The 15,047-nt window shown below is 48.9% G+C and overlaps 1 protein-coding gene across 5 annotated transcripts in view; it reads right to left on the minus strand.

Moving 5' to 3' along the window:
* Nucleotides 1-15,047, minus strand: part of LOC107265882 — a 160,999-nt gene that overhangs the window by 13,607 nt on the left and 132,345 nt on the right. For all 5 annotated transcript variants that reach the window (XM_015735767.2, XM_025083015.1, XM_015735771.2 and 2 more), the window contains one exon: nucleotides 10,411-10,523. In XM_015735767.2, the coding sequence (XP_015591253.1) occupies nucleotides 10,411-10,523 (113 nt within the window). The remainder of the gene's footprint in view (nucleotides 1-10,410; nucleotides 10,524-15,047) is intronic.

A 15,047-nucleotide genomic window follows, 5' to 3' on the forward strand; every position in this document is an offset into this window, starting at 1 on the left:
GGGGTGAATTTTTTTATAAGACCTTTTTTCTACTGGGTAACAGGCGGAGGGGTAGTGAATATTCAGTAGCAGAGAGTATCGCGGTTTGCCCAAAGGATTCCATCTAACCTGGTTACGATTTCTCTGTTGGCATCAAGGAGCAGCTTCGGCAAAAGAATATAACGAAACGAGATCATCCTATAAGAACTGACTCTTTATATACGTCCAGTTTACACAATAATCAGCAGCGCAGCGCACCCCATGTTCCCGTGCCTCAATTTCGTTGGTATTCCCAAGTTCGCGTAATATTTGAGCCGGGGTCGTTAGAGGAAAAAGAGGGGAGAAATGTTAACAAGCAAATATCAGTACCAGTACCAAAATATTACGAAGGCCGCCCGGGAAAAAGAAGTAAGCCGTTTCGCTCCGTGGCCTTTCTGAGTTCTATGAACTTTTTAATAGGATCGAAGCTTTGCTTAATGCTCAAGGAACTGGCCGTATGTGTTATTAAAATTCTTAAGGGTGAAAATAATACACCGTGAATTTTAACATTATGTAGTAACGTCAAGCAAGCGTGTGGACCAGATAGATCGGAGTGTCGTGGATACAGAATGTGCTGTGTACGTGCTATGGCACCGCCCCCTTGATTGAAACACCGCAGATATTTAAATTGCGAAACTTTTTGAATAAATTTATATGCTAAACCACTTTTCACTTGGAAATCTACTTTTTGGATTTGCCTAATGAGGGGGGTGGGGGCGCGGTCTAATTTGGATTCGTGTCTTCATCACCAGTTCGCGATATCTCTCTTTCTTCGGACTCCCACTCCTGTTATGCTATTGCCGCTGGTGCATTGATAATAATAATAATGGTAATTCTGGACTTCAAGTTTCAACTTATTACAATCCTAAGACTAAAGACACTTTGATTCTTCGTAGAGACCTTCCCTTACCAATTTTGGTGTAAAGAATTTTGCATTAAAACTTATTTTCCAATATCTTCAGAAATTCCGTACTGTTAAAGAAAAATTGAATTGGAAGTATCGTAAGCACAATGAAATTCGCGAAAAAAAAAACAACTTGAAACAACGCAAACGCATCCGACGGAACGTCCTGATAGGCATGCTTATCGCCTAAACGAAGGTACTCCCGTCAGACGTCTCCGATCTTGTTCGCAACGTGAGAGGTTCCCACCGCCACAATGGGCACATTGTAGCCCGAAGTACGTTAAGCCCTTCTTCGACCGACGGCGTTAACGGCGCTTCAAGAGCCACTGGTCCCTGAGAGCAATGAGTCGAGGTGCCGAGACGCCAGGACCGCCATTGTTCTTCGAGCAGATTCGATCGTCTAATGATATAAAGATGTTGCTGTCCCAGAAACACAGACCAGCCTGAATGATGGGCGAGGTCCAAGCGTTCATCCTCCTGTTGTTGTTTGCCGCGGCTGAAAGCATCGCCAATATTGTGGCATAGAATGTCAGAGACTACAGGCTCTCGGATTACCGACGAAGCTTCGGCTCCCAGGCGGGAAGATATAGGAAGGTGCTAGCCCGACTTGATCTTGATGCGTAAGGATGACGATGCTCCGTATTGAGTACGGTGACTTGTTCCATACTGTTAGGCAGGTATACGTAGGTGATGAGCGAGTACCTTTCCCTTTCAAAAGGGATTTCTCTGAACAATGGCGTTAACGATACCCGTGAACGGGATGAGGTAGCGCGTGTGCTGCTCTATTGTAACTCTTGTAATATCGCATCTAATGATCCCAGTGTGTCCAGGTGGCTCCAGGTAGTATCCACCTATGGATTACCCTAACCCTCAGCACTGTGCTATCTCGTTCGACGCCATCTCTATATTTGTCTGACCGTGCTGTGGCAAGTTCGTTCTCCTGGTTGGTCTCCATGCGTGCTCTCGTGCATGAGGGGAACATATCGACGAGAGACCTCAACAGGGAATTGACACGGGACGAATTTCGTGGCGGACTTAATCGTATCTACGCGTCGGCTGTCACTCGTCAAATTCGAATCCAGAATTCGATTTGGTCGACGGTCCCACACTGCTGTGTATGTATTTCGATTCCTCTTCATCCATCGGATGTCTTTCTCAACTGAAGCCCAGAGTGGCTGAATATTCAGGAGGCGTTCTCTACGCTCGTCTTCATCGGATATACCGCAAGAGAGGATCCGCTGTCGATTCTGAAGACGTTGCTGCTGCTCCGACTGTCTCTGCAGAAAAAGCAGGGATCGCCGTAGCGAGCGAGTGTCGGGGATGTTTGAAAAGTCGAAGGAAATTAGCTCCGGCTAGATTTAATATCCGTTTTATTTTATTTCACGCACCGCCGACCGAGCCGGCGGTAAGGGACGACCGGCCTGTCTTCTTCGGTTATGTAGGTACATACAGGAGAATGAATATACCTGGGCGTACATCGATGCGCGTGCATATCAAGGGGGGATGTAAGAAGGGGAGAAGTTCCGAAGCGCTCAGGCTATACGGGGGAAATTAAATTTTCGAAGGTTGTCACACGCGTCTGTTACTTCGCACAGCCTTGGGACTTTCTAAGAGATGCTTAAGAGAAAGGAATTGCCTGGAACAGGCTGAATTTCACTGAAGTAGACTTCGAGGGGGATGAATTTGTTTGCGGTGGTTGCTTCCCTAAATCAACCACCGTTCGCACTGCCAGCACGCACTGGGAAAACCATTGTGCGCCGCAGAATGGGGTTAGACGACTCCCTGGTACCCGAATGACGCGACATAACGAGACAATCAAGCGCGAGTTTCTGAGGTATAGAGAGATCATCCGTAGAGACAAGAGCCGCTTTCCTTCGTTCCGTCGTCTAATTGCCGCGAGTAGGTTTACCAGGAGATTTCTATTTCCTTAAACAGGGTTCAGAAACAATATCCAAGATACACGATGCTACGATGACAAGAACCATTCTCGCCCAGGAATATTAATAGATGGTAGAATATACCAAGGAAGTTGTCGCAAGCATAAGGAACTAAGAAAGGCTGTTTAAAGGGAGGGAAAAAAGTGCAGATAGGTAAAGTAGCGTGTCGCACGAACAATAAGGAGCAAACAATCGCGTTAACGGGTGGCATTTTAAGGCTGCCCGTGTTGCCGACGAAGACGAAAGGCATTTGCGCGAGCCACGTGACAGAGCGAGAGAGCGTAACGCGTAACAGAGACGAACGACAGGGATGGCTAAGGCGTTAACGAGATCCAAGCAGTGTAGTCGAGCATAGCCGAGTTTGAACTCGAATTTCCTTGTGCTGTTCCTACGTTGGCTGGTAGTTAGCATAATTATGTTTATGAAACTCCGAGACGTTGGGGTATTCTCTCCCTTCCAGGACTTTCAGACTGGCTAAACGTATTGCTCGCGCACTTTGGATCCGATTTAATCTCTCCCTGTGTATATTCCACCTACGCCCCATCACGCTGAACTCACGTGCATTCTTATTACTCGCCGAAACCCATTAAGGCTAGACATCTTGCACCGTAGACGCTCAGACCAAACTGTTCAAAGTACCTATAGCGCGTCACCTTTGTGCGCTCGTCGAAGACCGAGGGAGACCATGCGTCCATTAGTAGACCCTGTGTACACTCAGAGTACAGGCGATACGATACTGCCTAGCAAAGGTGCTACGTTCAAGAGACGCAGATGCGGTTTAACCTGGTGGTCCAGGGCAACCGGCATAGCCGATTGCACCCAATACACCGATAATTCGCGAAATGCCAGGTGGAAGGGTTAGGTCAAGCACGGCGCGGGGAGAAGTGCAACGTTGGAAGACGCCCCCCCCCTGTTGTGGTGTCTCTGCCAGGGGTAAATGCGCAACCCCAGTCCAGGACCATGTGATCCTGGCTTTAGTCCTGAAGCTATTCGCTTCCCTAGAGTGTGGTCAGCATAGCCGACATAACATAACTGGCGTAACGTCGCATTAGCTCTGTGTGTAGCAAAGGGGGTAGCAGGAGCACGTGCATCGAGGGGTCGCATGGACGTCGCACACGCACTTTGACACGGTGAAGCCTGGTAAGGGTTGTCCAACCATTCGCAATCTCGCCGGGTAGATATATGCCGAAACAATGACGATGACGTAATTACAGCTGGTCGGGGGCAATACCTCGACTCTCGAGTACAATAGAATGCCACTGGCCTATATGTCATGTCCTTACCCTATCCCGAAGCCCGGTGCCGTCGACACCGGCGCCTGCACCACCCACCGAAATAGAATTAACGCAGCGTCCAAGGTGCGCGAGGGCAAAGGGGCGCCTGCAAATTAGGGCGCCACCTTGTTAATTGAATCGAATTGGCAGGGAGCCGGACGCTTAGCGGTGATTTGCTAGGACCGCTCGGAACTTCCAATTCCGTTCGTTAACGTCGCACCAAAGTCCGCCGGATGATGGACGGGATACTTAACCGGAAACTGGTTCGCGGCTGTGAGTATATAGTGCATCTGCCATATTCTCTGGTTCGCTCCTGTTACGTAACCAAGTGGAACGGCGTCCAGCAGAGATCGTAGATTTATCTCGCACTCGTAGATTTCGTCCGGTCGTACGGCCCAACCGAGACATCCGTTATGGAGTCTGCCGCGACGATGATGTCTCTCGTATCCAATCTACGAGTCCGACGTCTGCTCCCAGCGCGTGAATACCGCCTCTAGTGACGTGCTGTCATCACCAATTATAATCCATTCAGGGTACCGCGGGTTAAATTATCCATAGAGCAAGTACCCTTTCCGTCGCCCAGAAACAAACGGGCATGACTCACCCTCGAATCCCCGAACCGATAATTTCACCCAGGGCACCCCCCCTCCGCCACCCAGTCGGCTCGCCAACTCCACCAGCTCTCATACTTCTCTGCTATACATCAGGGACCCTCTCCCCTCTCACCCTCGCCAATATACCTGTCTCTCTTCCTCTCCCTCCCACTCACGCTTCATCCCTTGGCCCGCGTGCTGTGTTTGTATCGCGCGTTTCAAAGTTATGCATGGAATCGGAGGGCCGCCTCGTCGCGCCTCGCTGCACAATGGATCTTGATTGCCATTGTCAAAGGGGGCATTCCAAAATAAATAAAGCCGCCCGCCACTTACTGGAACCGCGCCTACCCCTCTAGATGCCTGTCAACTCCCACCCCGAACGCGAGACACCCTCTCCGTCGGGATACATAGCGTCCACTGCGGCTTTTTCACCCTCGAGCACTCGTTTCGTCGCCCAGCGAAGTGTCATTGAAAACTGCTCTTTTCGCACCTCAACTTTTGTTCGCCGCTCACTCTCTTTGCCGTGCACGAGTTTCTCATCCGGTTCTATAATAACTGTGCATTTAACGTCTAGACCTCACTGATATGCTCCTCGCGACTGTAGGACTTTGCGCTTTACACGTGGGTACCGCAAGGCGCTTAATCATTACAGCGTTACAGAGTGCCGCGTGCGTAATTTACGAAAACATTTAAAGGGGATATCAAGTGCATTTAACATTCTCCCTAATGGCGTGGCTATTCGTTATACCGGGTGTAAGTGAAAATTATATATTCTTTCGTCAAAATTACCTTTGCCCCCAAGTACTTTAACCAATCCAGAGCCAAGTATCGTTGATCGGTTAGATTTCGGAAACTGACGATTCTCATCCCAGAATTACTTGTTAATATTCGTGAGTGCATCTTGCCGCTTCTTGCTGGACGGCTCTTACAAGGCACACGGGCCAGCACGGAGACGCAACAGCCATTGCGCAGAGTTGTGGGCACTGAGCACTGCTTTCCGAGAACCGAGGATATCTAGCGAGAGAAACTCTCATATTTCTGAGACACCCTACGCATAGCGTTAACAAGCGATGACTGGAACGCGTAGTATGGTAGAGGCCTGGCTAGACGGTGGCCACTCTACATAATTGCTACCTATTGTACGCGTGCTACCCATGGAGACTGAAGTTTCCCTGCGGGCTACGTAAATATCTTCATTCCGGTACGACTGAAAGACACGCACGTGTCCTTCGTCGATCCACGAGTCGCATCGTCCTCGAGGACTGACGATCGTTCTCCTGAATGAATGGAAGTCCCGCTCAATTTCACTCGGGGCACCGAGACGAGGTAAACATACACCCATCAGCGCGACAGACCTGGTTTCCATGAAAATTGGTGGATACTTGATTCGGTAATTGCTTGTTTACAAGTCGAAATAACCAGCGAGACTCGTGCTTGTTTGTCAGAGCGCGTACAGCGTGCTCTCGAACGTGACGTTGAGAATATCGAACAGAAGCGTGGGCCTGCTGATCATATAATCCTATTGTTATAACGAAGCCGAGTATCGGTGACCTGATTGCAGCTTACGGTGACAAAGGCTAGGAACGAAAAAAGCTGTGGGGAAAAAAAGGTAGAGATGGAACACGGACGATGCCGGAGGGCTGTGAGGTTTTGCTGTATCTCGCTGGTGGCTTATGTCATTACTCATTGACCCGAAGAAATCGTTAACGCGATACACGTGAAAGATATGCATAACCATAAATTGAAAAATAGCTAAGGGTCAGTCGAGTATGGAGAAATAAGGTGAAAGGGAGGCCGATCGAATCGACTCGCAACCGACATAGAAATCCTCGAAATAGGTAGAAGAGGGTACGTAAGTATAGATGAATGGACATAGGTGGGTCCGCGTGGGTGCTCTAGTGCAGTGGGTGGTCCAGGATGGCGTGGGGCTTTGAAGTGGCAGTCTGGCATCGCCGGTAGCATTGGTGCTGACAGAGTGCACCTTGCTGGCAACGGAAGCTACCGGAGGCGCGGACACGGGCGTATAGTGTAGCAAAGCGCCGAGTCACTCGCAGGGTGGTTCTCCGTTGGTAAAAGTATTTCAGGCCGTGCTATACGGCCAAAGGTCGTACTCCACTTGATGGCTGGAGAAGGAGTAAGGCGGTGTAGCGGGGGATGGTTCCGTGTGAAAAAGGTGCATAGCCATGGCCCGTGGTCGGGCCCGCCGGCGTCCCTACTCCGAGATAATGGTTTAAGTAAATGCGCGACATTTTATCTACGACGAAAATTCAATTTGGCCCGCAAAGTGCCGGATCAGGTTTTAATGCTGGTGATATTACACCCCTTTTATATATAGGATGGAGATACCCGGTGCGCCAAAGAAGGCTGACGCCTCTCTGGTAATGTGCTCGTAGTAGGTGCGGCTAGGTACAGTGTCTGGTGTACGTGGCGGGCTGTACGTAAAGGGGACAAAACGAAGAGCGGTTAAGGGAGCGAAGGAGTCTGCGGGGTTCGGGTGTGTGCAAGGGTGGATTCAGGTTTGGTTCGGGTGGCCTGGGGAGGGGCGGAACGGAGCGATAGCTGGCTTCGAGCTGAAATAGAGGAAATATAGGTTAGATTAGGCGAAGACGCATGGCCCACCCTGTCCCGGCTTTGGACGCGAGTTAAATAAAGGCAGCCACCCGAAGATTCATTCCGATCTCCCTCGGCGGAAGCATCGCTACCGGGTTTTACCGTTTAAACCTTCCACGAGGTTCTGGCACGTCGCGACGCCACCGTGAAGAACTGCGATCGCTTTTTCCAGAGTTCGAATCGATCTGGGCTGTCGATACCCGCCGCACCTCCGTGTCCAAGAAGATTCACTGATCCTCCCTTGGAAAAGCGAGAGACAGCCTTTGCCAAGGAAAGAGGGTAGGCACATGCACTCTCGACGTTCCCTTCGGAGGCTTCGCACGGATTTCGCCAATGGGAGAACGTAAACACGTGCGCGTCTTACAGAAAATTGGCGGAGCACGAACGGAACCCGCGTGGCGTACGCGCCTCGAATCGATATCGTGAACGGCGAATATGTTCTGGAGGAAGAAAAAGAGCAATAAGAAATTGAAGAAAGCACATTCCGCCAACCGAGTCTCGCTGACGGGTCGCGGCAGGTGTCAAGAGGAACCGAGCGCGATAAGATCGACCGACACCAAAAATACTTTTGACGAAAATAAGTGGCGGCAATGCGTGAAGGCATTTCGGAAGAGCGCAATGCCTGAGTCCTCGAGAGACGCGCGAGAAGAAATGGCCGCAAATGGTTGAGGGAAAAGAGAGAGAGAGAGGAAGATGAATAAATGAAGAAAAATGAAAGAAATAGGGTACAAGACCTCGGGGCAATATTCACCTTGGTGGAGCCAAGTCCAGCGCACAGTGCGTGAAATTACCTGGTTTGGCCAATGGAGGCGACTAGGTCTCGTCCAGGAACCGTCGTGGGCACTGAGGCAAAAGCGATATAATTTTACTTCCGTCGGACTCGCCCTTCGTCCTCGGGTACTCGGGAAGAATATGTTATGGTGATGATTATTGCTAGCCGACAGTGCTGGATATAGGTAGCCGGCCGAGTGAGGATCGTTCGTTGGCAATTCCATTAAGCTGCAATCGTTTTGCCCATGGTGGCCTGTAATGGGGGTCTCATGGTTCGCGTCTTGCTCTTACGAGGCGTTAAAGACAACGAGCGAATTATCGTAGCCCTGAGCGTAGGACGCGCGAGACAGGTGGATTTCTGGGCAAGGGTGGGAAGGACGGAAAGTGTTAGCGTCGGGCGAAGTGCTCGAGGAAGAGGATGAAGAGCTACGAGAAACGAAGAGAAAGTGAACATGGCACTGATTAGCATAGAAACTACGCCGCGCCATGTTGTACGCGAGAACGCGTTGCGTTTCCTGGCCGTCCGACGTTCCGTGCTCTACGAGGTACACGACGACTGCCAGCTGGGGGCAGGGAGGGCGGAGGTGACGAGGATCGGAACCAGAGGATCAGGTTGAAACTCCAAGTAAGAGAACAGCAGAGCAAAGACAGGAGGCTATGCTGACGCGAATGAAAACAAAGACAAATAGTCATGGCAGTTAGATATGGCTACAATGCCACCCACTAAGTGCGAAGCGGACACTCTGGGCCCGCAAGTACTTGAGATATCGGGCTGGTCCACGAGCCCCGATAACGGGACCTTATTATGATAAATACACGCGAGTTAACAGGAACTCCATTGTAAATGAGGTGGAGGGTCTTCCACCGACCATAGACGCCGCTTTTCAAATATCCGATAATTAAAAGCCTGAATGCTGGTATTGTGAACGAAATGATCGCCGGGATAGTAATAACGCAGTGACGCGCAGCATCGAGAAGCACGCGTACATACGCATGACGCGAACCACCGACGACATTGATCGGGAAATTGCATTGGGACAGGAATGCGTTCGGCAGGACTGATAGCGGCTATGCAATTACGGTAAACAGAGGGGTGGTTAGGTGGGACTTTGAAAAAACATTGATAATTCCTCGTATCGCGAACACAGCCGAGCTCTTGTTTGACGAACAATTGAAAGGCGTTTTCGAGGACTTTTTCACGCTTACGAGAGTCTCTTGTGCCAACGTGTATCAAGATTGTCATTTTTAAACGAGGAATAATAATGATAATAATCGATAATCGGATAGAGGTAACACACCTCGTACGACCGTTATAGCCGCACGTTGATATTTCGAAATGCAGCTATTCGCTGAGTGCTAACCTAACCTATATCGGACACCATTGTTTTTTCTTCCTTGTATATAATGTACGTCCGTTTGACGAGCAGTTTGTGGATCGTAAGAGAGCTTCCATAGACAGTTAGCATTAACTTCAAAAGCCAGTCAGGGATAAACGGCCGAGTCCAGGAGCGAAGATAGAAACCTGTATCGATAGGTAACCACAAGCGAGAACGGAGATGCTCGAATACGATATAGGAAGTGTGAAGCGTAAGGAAAAGCATAAATCTCCATATATCTATTCCCACCTCGGCGATGCTCGCAGTCACGTATGAACGGTTAGGGTTGGCTCTAAAGAGAAAAAAAAAACATTACCGTCAGCAGCACGCGAGAGCACTAAAGCACATCCCTCGCTCTCGGAATAACCTATTTTTGGCTAATTTAGGGGCCACTAGAATGTCAATGATTCCCACGTTCCCATGTAAACTGCCCCCCTTTTCCCTGCGAGTTCAACCGACTGCCCAAGTACCCACCTACCGAGATCCTCCTTTCTTACATTTTTTCTCGTCCCTCACAATATATGCACTTTTTCAGAGGCTCGCGGTATGTCCCCTAGGGGACATCGTGAATGGCCAAAGAACTGCCGTGTGTAACGTAGCGATTTATAACTCGTAGAGCCTAATGCTTTGCGTTCTGTCAGAATTTCAGTCTATTTCGCCTTGGCAATACGGTATAGCGATACGTGTATCTATATGCATTGGACGAGCATCGTACAGCGTTTCAAATATTATTGCAGTTTACAAGCACGGCAGAATACTGTACGTCTCACGCGATGTGGTAGTCACTTTGGAGTTTAACTGCATATAGTTATTGACTGAAGCACCTGAAGTTAGCGCGTCGATGCGATTCCTACAGTAAAACCACCCTTTGGGTAGTGTTGATCTTGAACGACTGTATGCATAGGAAATAGATATGACGATACTCACTTCCAAAACACTACGGAGATTATGGCAGCCATTAGGAGGAGAACGACAGCGCAGGTGATGATCAACGCAGTGCTCTGAAGAGATGGATTCGTATGGTAGGATGCGTCGATCATCTGAAAGATAAAAATAAAATTTCCCATTACGATAAATACCAATAATACGAATTGGCTCGAACAATGATCATCGATCCTAAACCTAAGATTCATGACCTCAACTAAAAAATAGATTTTCGACAATGTGACAAAAAAAAACGTATAAAATGTTGAGTTTTGACAACTGGACGTCCGCGCGAACTCCCGTGGAACTTCCGTCCATCCTCTGGTTCGCGTACAATGAAAATCTCGATACCACTAAAAGATCTCTGTCAGTTGGTTAGCGAAGTGCACGCGCGCGTTTGTTCGTTTGCCGTACAGTGAGTCACAAGGGTTGGTTATTTGCCGTACAACATAAACGCGACATGTGCACACGTTTGCCCAAAGCCGATCTTCCTGCTGTTTCTACTTGGTAATTACTCTCTGGTCTGATGTAATGAAAACGAGCTGGATCGATAATCTTGCTGATTCCCCATACACGCTATGGAGAACCAGTTTTCGCTGCATAGGCAGCATCAACGCGTATATAATACACGTAATAATATGCAGTGACAAATATATGCACACGCAATTAAATTAATATGTATAACCGATAAAATAATGTAACGTTGTATTAGGATCGTTATTGCGTCAGAGATACCAGAATTGAATTGAAATTGTAGCGAACGAGCGAATCGATGATACAGAGGGCAGAAGGGGTATGAATCGAAGGATCCACTTGCAGGCTAATGCCCTTAGTTATGTATTCAAGCTTGGTTCTAGTTACTGCTAGGGTTTAATATTGATAAACTTCCCTCTGAGAGGCTCGAGGGGAGACACGCGAGGGTGCAAAGGTAGATACTAGGCAGATAGGTGGATACTGCGTATATACGTCTGGTGTGGATATTGTGCATCGGGTTGTTTGGCAGGAGTCCAAGGAAAGCAGCATTTATCAAACACTGTGCTAGGAGATGATGCAGAGGAGATCAGTGCTACTCCTACACCACTATTCCAAAGTCCGTGGTCTTCCCCTGCGCTCTCTCGGCTCCCTCCAGCTTCCTCTAACGTTTGCCCTCTCCTCCCCGTCCGAGACTCATCACTCATCATTACGAGGATATTAATGGCGTCCGCTAATGGATTCAGCCGGGACTAGCAGCCAGTAAGAGAATCTTGGCATTTTTTTTATATGCCTCCCCCCTCCCCCCTACCAGAGAGAATTTCGAAAATAAAGCATCGAAGGATGATACGTGCGTTTGCCACGTGGCCAAAGCCGCACCGTTATATTCACCCCGGCACCCTCCCATCGGCATACTCCCTCAGCAACCCTCTGCGCAGAGTAGACCCTTATAAAAAAAAAAAAAAAAAAAAGAATTTTTTAATATTCCTCAAGGCGTATCCCCGAAGCAGCGATATCGACGCGCGCTTTCTAATCGCATACCAAGCGACTGGATTGCAAGTGCGCGAATATCTGCTTCGTTTCCCAGGAGAAAGTACAGAGTCCCCTCATGGTTTTACCATTCAGTGAAATGGAAATCGTAGTTCCGTGTTTGATACGACGTATAGGTATCCCGGGAGTGTCTGCTACGTCGAACAGAGAGATCAGTGTCTGTTCGAGGTAGAGCAGACTGGCATCCACGCGAGAGAGTGCACTCAAAGGGATACGAAGAAAGAGCTATCGTAGGACCTCCCCCCCCCCGCCCCCCCTGTGACGTCGCGTGTCATCCACGTCGGTCCGATAATGATTTTCTCTACTTTATTTTACCCTCTCGACGAGCTCCTATTGCTTTATAACCTGGTACAGGCGTGATCCGTCGTTCGTCTATTCGCGTTCTGGTTTAACTAATGAAATTCTCCAGGTCCCTCGTAATACAGTGTACGCTACGTAGGCAGTATACAGTAACAAGGACGTTAAAGGCTCCTCGCTTAGTCAATAGGTATTACTCGCGTTACGGTTGTTACGTATGCTAGGCTGGTACCAAATCGGTAACCGGTAACACGAGGCCAGATTCAATTAACGGCACAATCGGCAAACACGCGCCGACTAAAATAAATAAGTATAACGACCGGAAAGGGAGGGTCCATTGATTGCTAAAGGGCTCCGCGAGCGGTTTCATCTTTCCCGCGCGTCCGCCGAGCGAGCGGAATGCGCCAACAGGAGCGATCGGATATGCGATACCTGCGTCAGGGATTCATTACGATAGACTGATAGAGGGTGGATGAAACATAACATTAGCCATGCCAAACGTGGGAACAACACTCGAATCGACGTTTCGTGGCAAATCGAGACCGAAGGAGAACAAAGGGAAATAGCCAAAGAATAATGAAGAGGGTAAGGAACGAGGGTAACTCCCAGACGTACCGACGAAGAGAGAACATCTTTAGCTTGTTTCGCATCGTCTTGATTTTCAGCGAATCCATCAATTACACCGCCGTCGTTAATGAAGCTCGAGCAAACAAAGGAGGGACATTACGTTTGGCGCGGTGCAATCAATATCGTAATGCGATCGTGCCGCCATGTATATAGACGCCTGCCATAAAACATTTTATTCGGCCGATTCATTAGCATAAACTACGTGGACAATGGCGGTCTGAATCGAAAATCGTCACGTTGATTTACCAATTCGCGTATCCTATACTCCGTCGAGGGGCTTTAACTCGTCTATCTCTCTTCCTCTCATACTGTCTCTCGCAGGCTTTCCCTCTATCTCTCTCTCTCGCTCTCCCGCCTCTCCCTCGCCTCTCTCGACTCTCCAGCTACGACCCTGGCCGCACGCTAATTACGCATTTGTCCGTGAATTTGCATGCGCTACTCGTGTGAGTTTACGTGCTACATCGTAACGAACGTTACCCAAAGGGTCAGACGGGGTAAACGTAGGCGGCCACGGCAACAAAATGTGTGCGTAAAGCGACGTAAGCGTCGAGGAAAAATTGCCAACTCCACTAAATGCATCGCTTATGTGCTTTACGACGCGGCGAATGGTTCGTTCGGGGTCTACACGCTCGACATAGGGTATACGTAGTTCAAAGCACAAAGAACTCTGGAAAGCGCAGAGTGCCACGAATTTCGGAATTTACGCTCGAAATATGCACACGGCTGTGTCCCGCAAATGGAATGGCAGCCAATGATCGAGTGGGTAGATTGATGTTTCTGGGTTGAAACATCCCTCTCCCCCCTTGCCGCCCGCCCTGCTGCCCTCGCGGCCCTTTCAGTCACTGCGCCGTTTTACGCGCATCAATTGTTGGGGAGCTTGACGCTGCTCGCTTCGCTTCTTGTCGTCTGTTTACAAAAACATATGACGTACGTACACGTGTACACTGCAGGTCCAAGTGTTTCATTGAAGCGCGGTAGGCACTTTTTGAGGACTTACAAGTGTTTTGTTTTACACGTTGGTAACGCTTGTAAGGGTTTAAAAAGTGACTGCTACATAAAGTATAGGGAATAACAAACTTCGCAAAACACTCACATTTGCTGTATGCATTGTAATGGACGTTTAATATACATAGCCTAAAGTCCAGAAAACACTTTTACGTTTTAACGCATTCTAAGCGTCTTTTTGGTTCAGCGAGGTACCGTAGGTCGATAGCGCTACTGGGAGATCTTGAAAGTGAAATCTTAGGTTTGGTCCTTCGGTCCCTAGATACACGTATAGGCTATTATGTCACAGGACTGCTTGACGGTTTATTTATTATGGATAATCCTCGAATTGGATTTCCAGGGAAGGATTCAGTACTTCGCCCTCTACCTAGCCGCGTCTCTGTCTCTTTGCTAGAGTACACCTTAGTTGTCCGTTCTCACTGAGTGGATTAGTAGCACGTTACGTACGGAGTAAGTGAACGTCGATACTGATCAGACGGGTAAGGTAAGGCGTAAGGGCGGGAGGAAGGAGAGGGGCAGGGAGAGATAGATCACGAAAGAGAGCGAAAAAGAAAGAAAATAAGAATGAAAGGTACGGCCCTGTCAATGATCGTGGGAAACCCGTTTTATCCGACGAGTTAGGATTCTCGTTGGAGGAAAGGTCGACCCTTGGCGATTCTGCTCCTTTGTTTATTCCCCGAGGTCGGCCCATGGTTCTTATGTTCCCTAACCCCTGTCCTCTCCTGCCAACCGGGACAGCCTTGTTCGGTGGCCACTACGATTTCCCTTTATTTTCTTATTTTCCACGGGAATGCAAAGTAACCTATAGCTACGTCCAAAAATGTCCTTCCCCCCCAGTTTCCCCTCATCCAGGAAAACGAATCCTTAACCCTATCTTTGTGACTTTACTTTTCCACGTGGCGTGAACGCCAAGGTAATCAAACGCGGTACACAAAAGGTATGCCGCGAACGGGTTCCGGACACCCTGGCGAGTAAAATGACTATAATTTTTATCCTAAAAGGGGGGGGTGCGATACTACGAAGATTTCGTGGAAGAGGGATGACGGGTCTGGCGGTACCTCAGACGCAGGAGGAAGAGAGGCCTGCCGAAGGGAATGGCGAAACGAAGGGTGTTGTCGCTTGCTGTTGATACAGACTAAAAAGAAGCAGGGGGGGGGGCGGAGGGGGTTTAGCACCCGAGTAAAATTCCA

The sequence above is a fragment of the Cephus cinctus genome, unplaced genomic scaffold, assembly GCF_000341935.2.
Source record: "Cephus cinctus unplaced genomic scaffold, Ccin1 Ccin1_scaffold0240, whole genome shotgun sequence".
In the NCBI taxonomy this organism is placed as follows: domain Eukaryota; kingdom Metazoa; phylum Arthropoda; class Insecta; order Hymenoptera; family Cephidae; genus Cephus; species Cephus cinctus.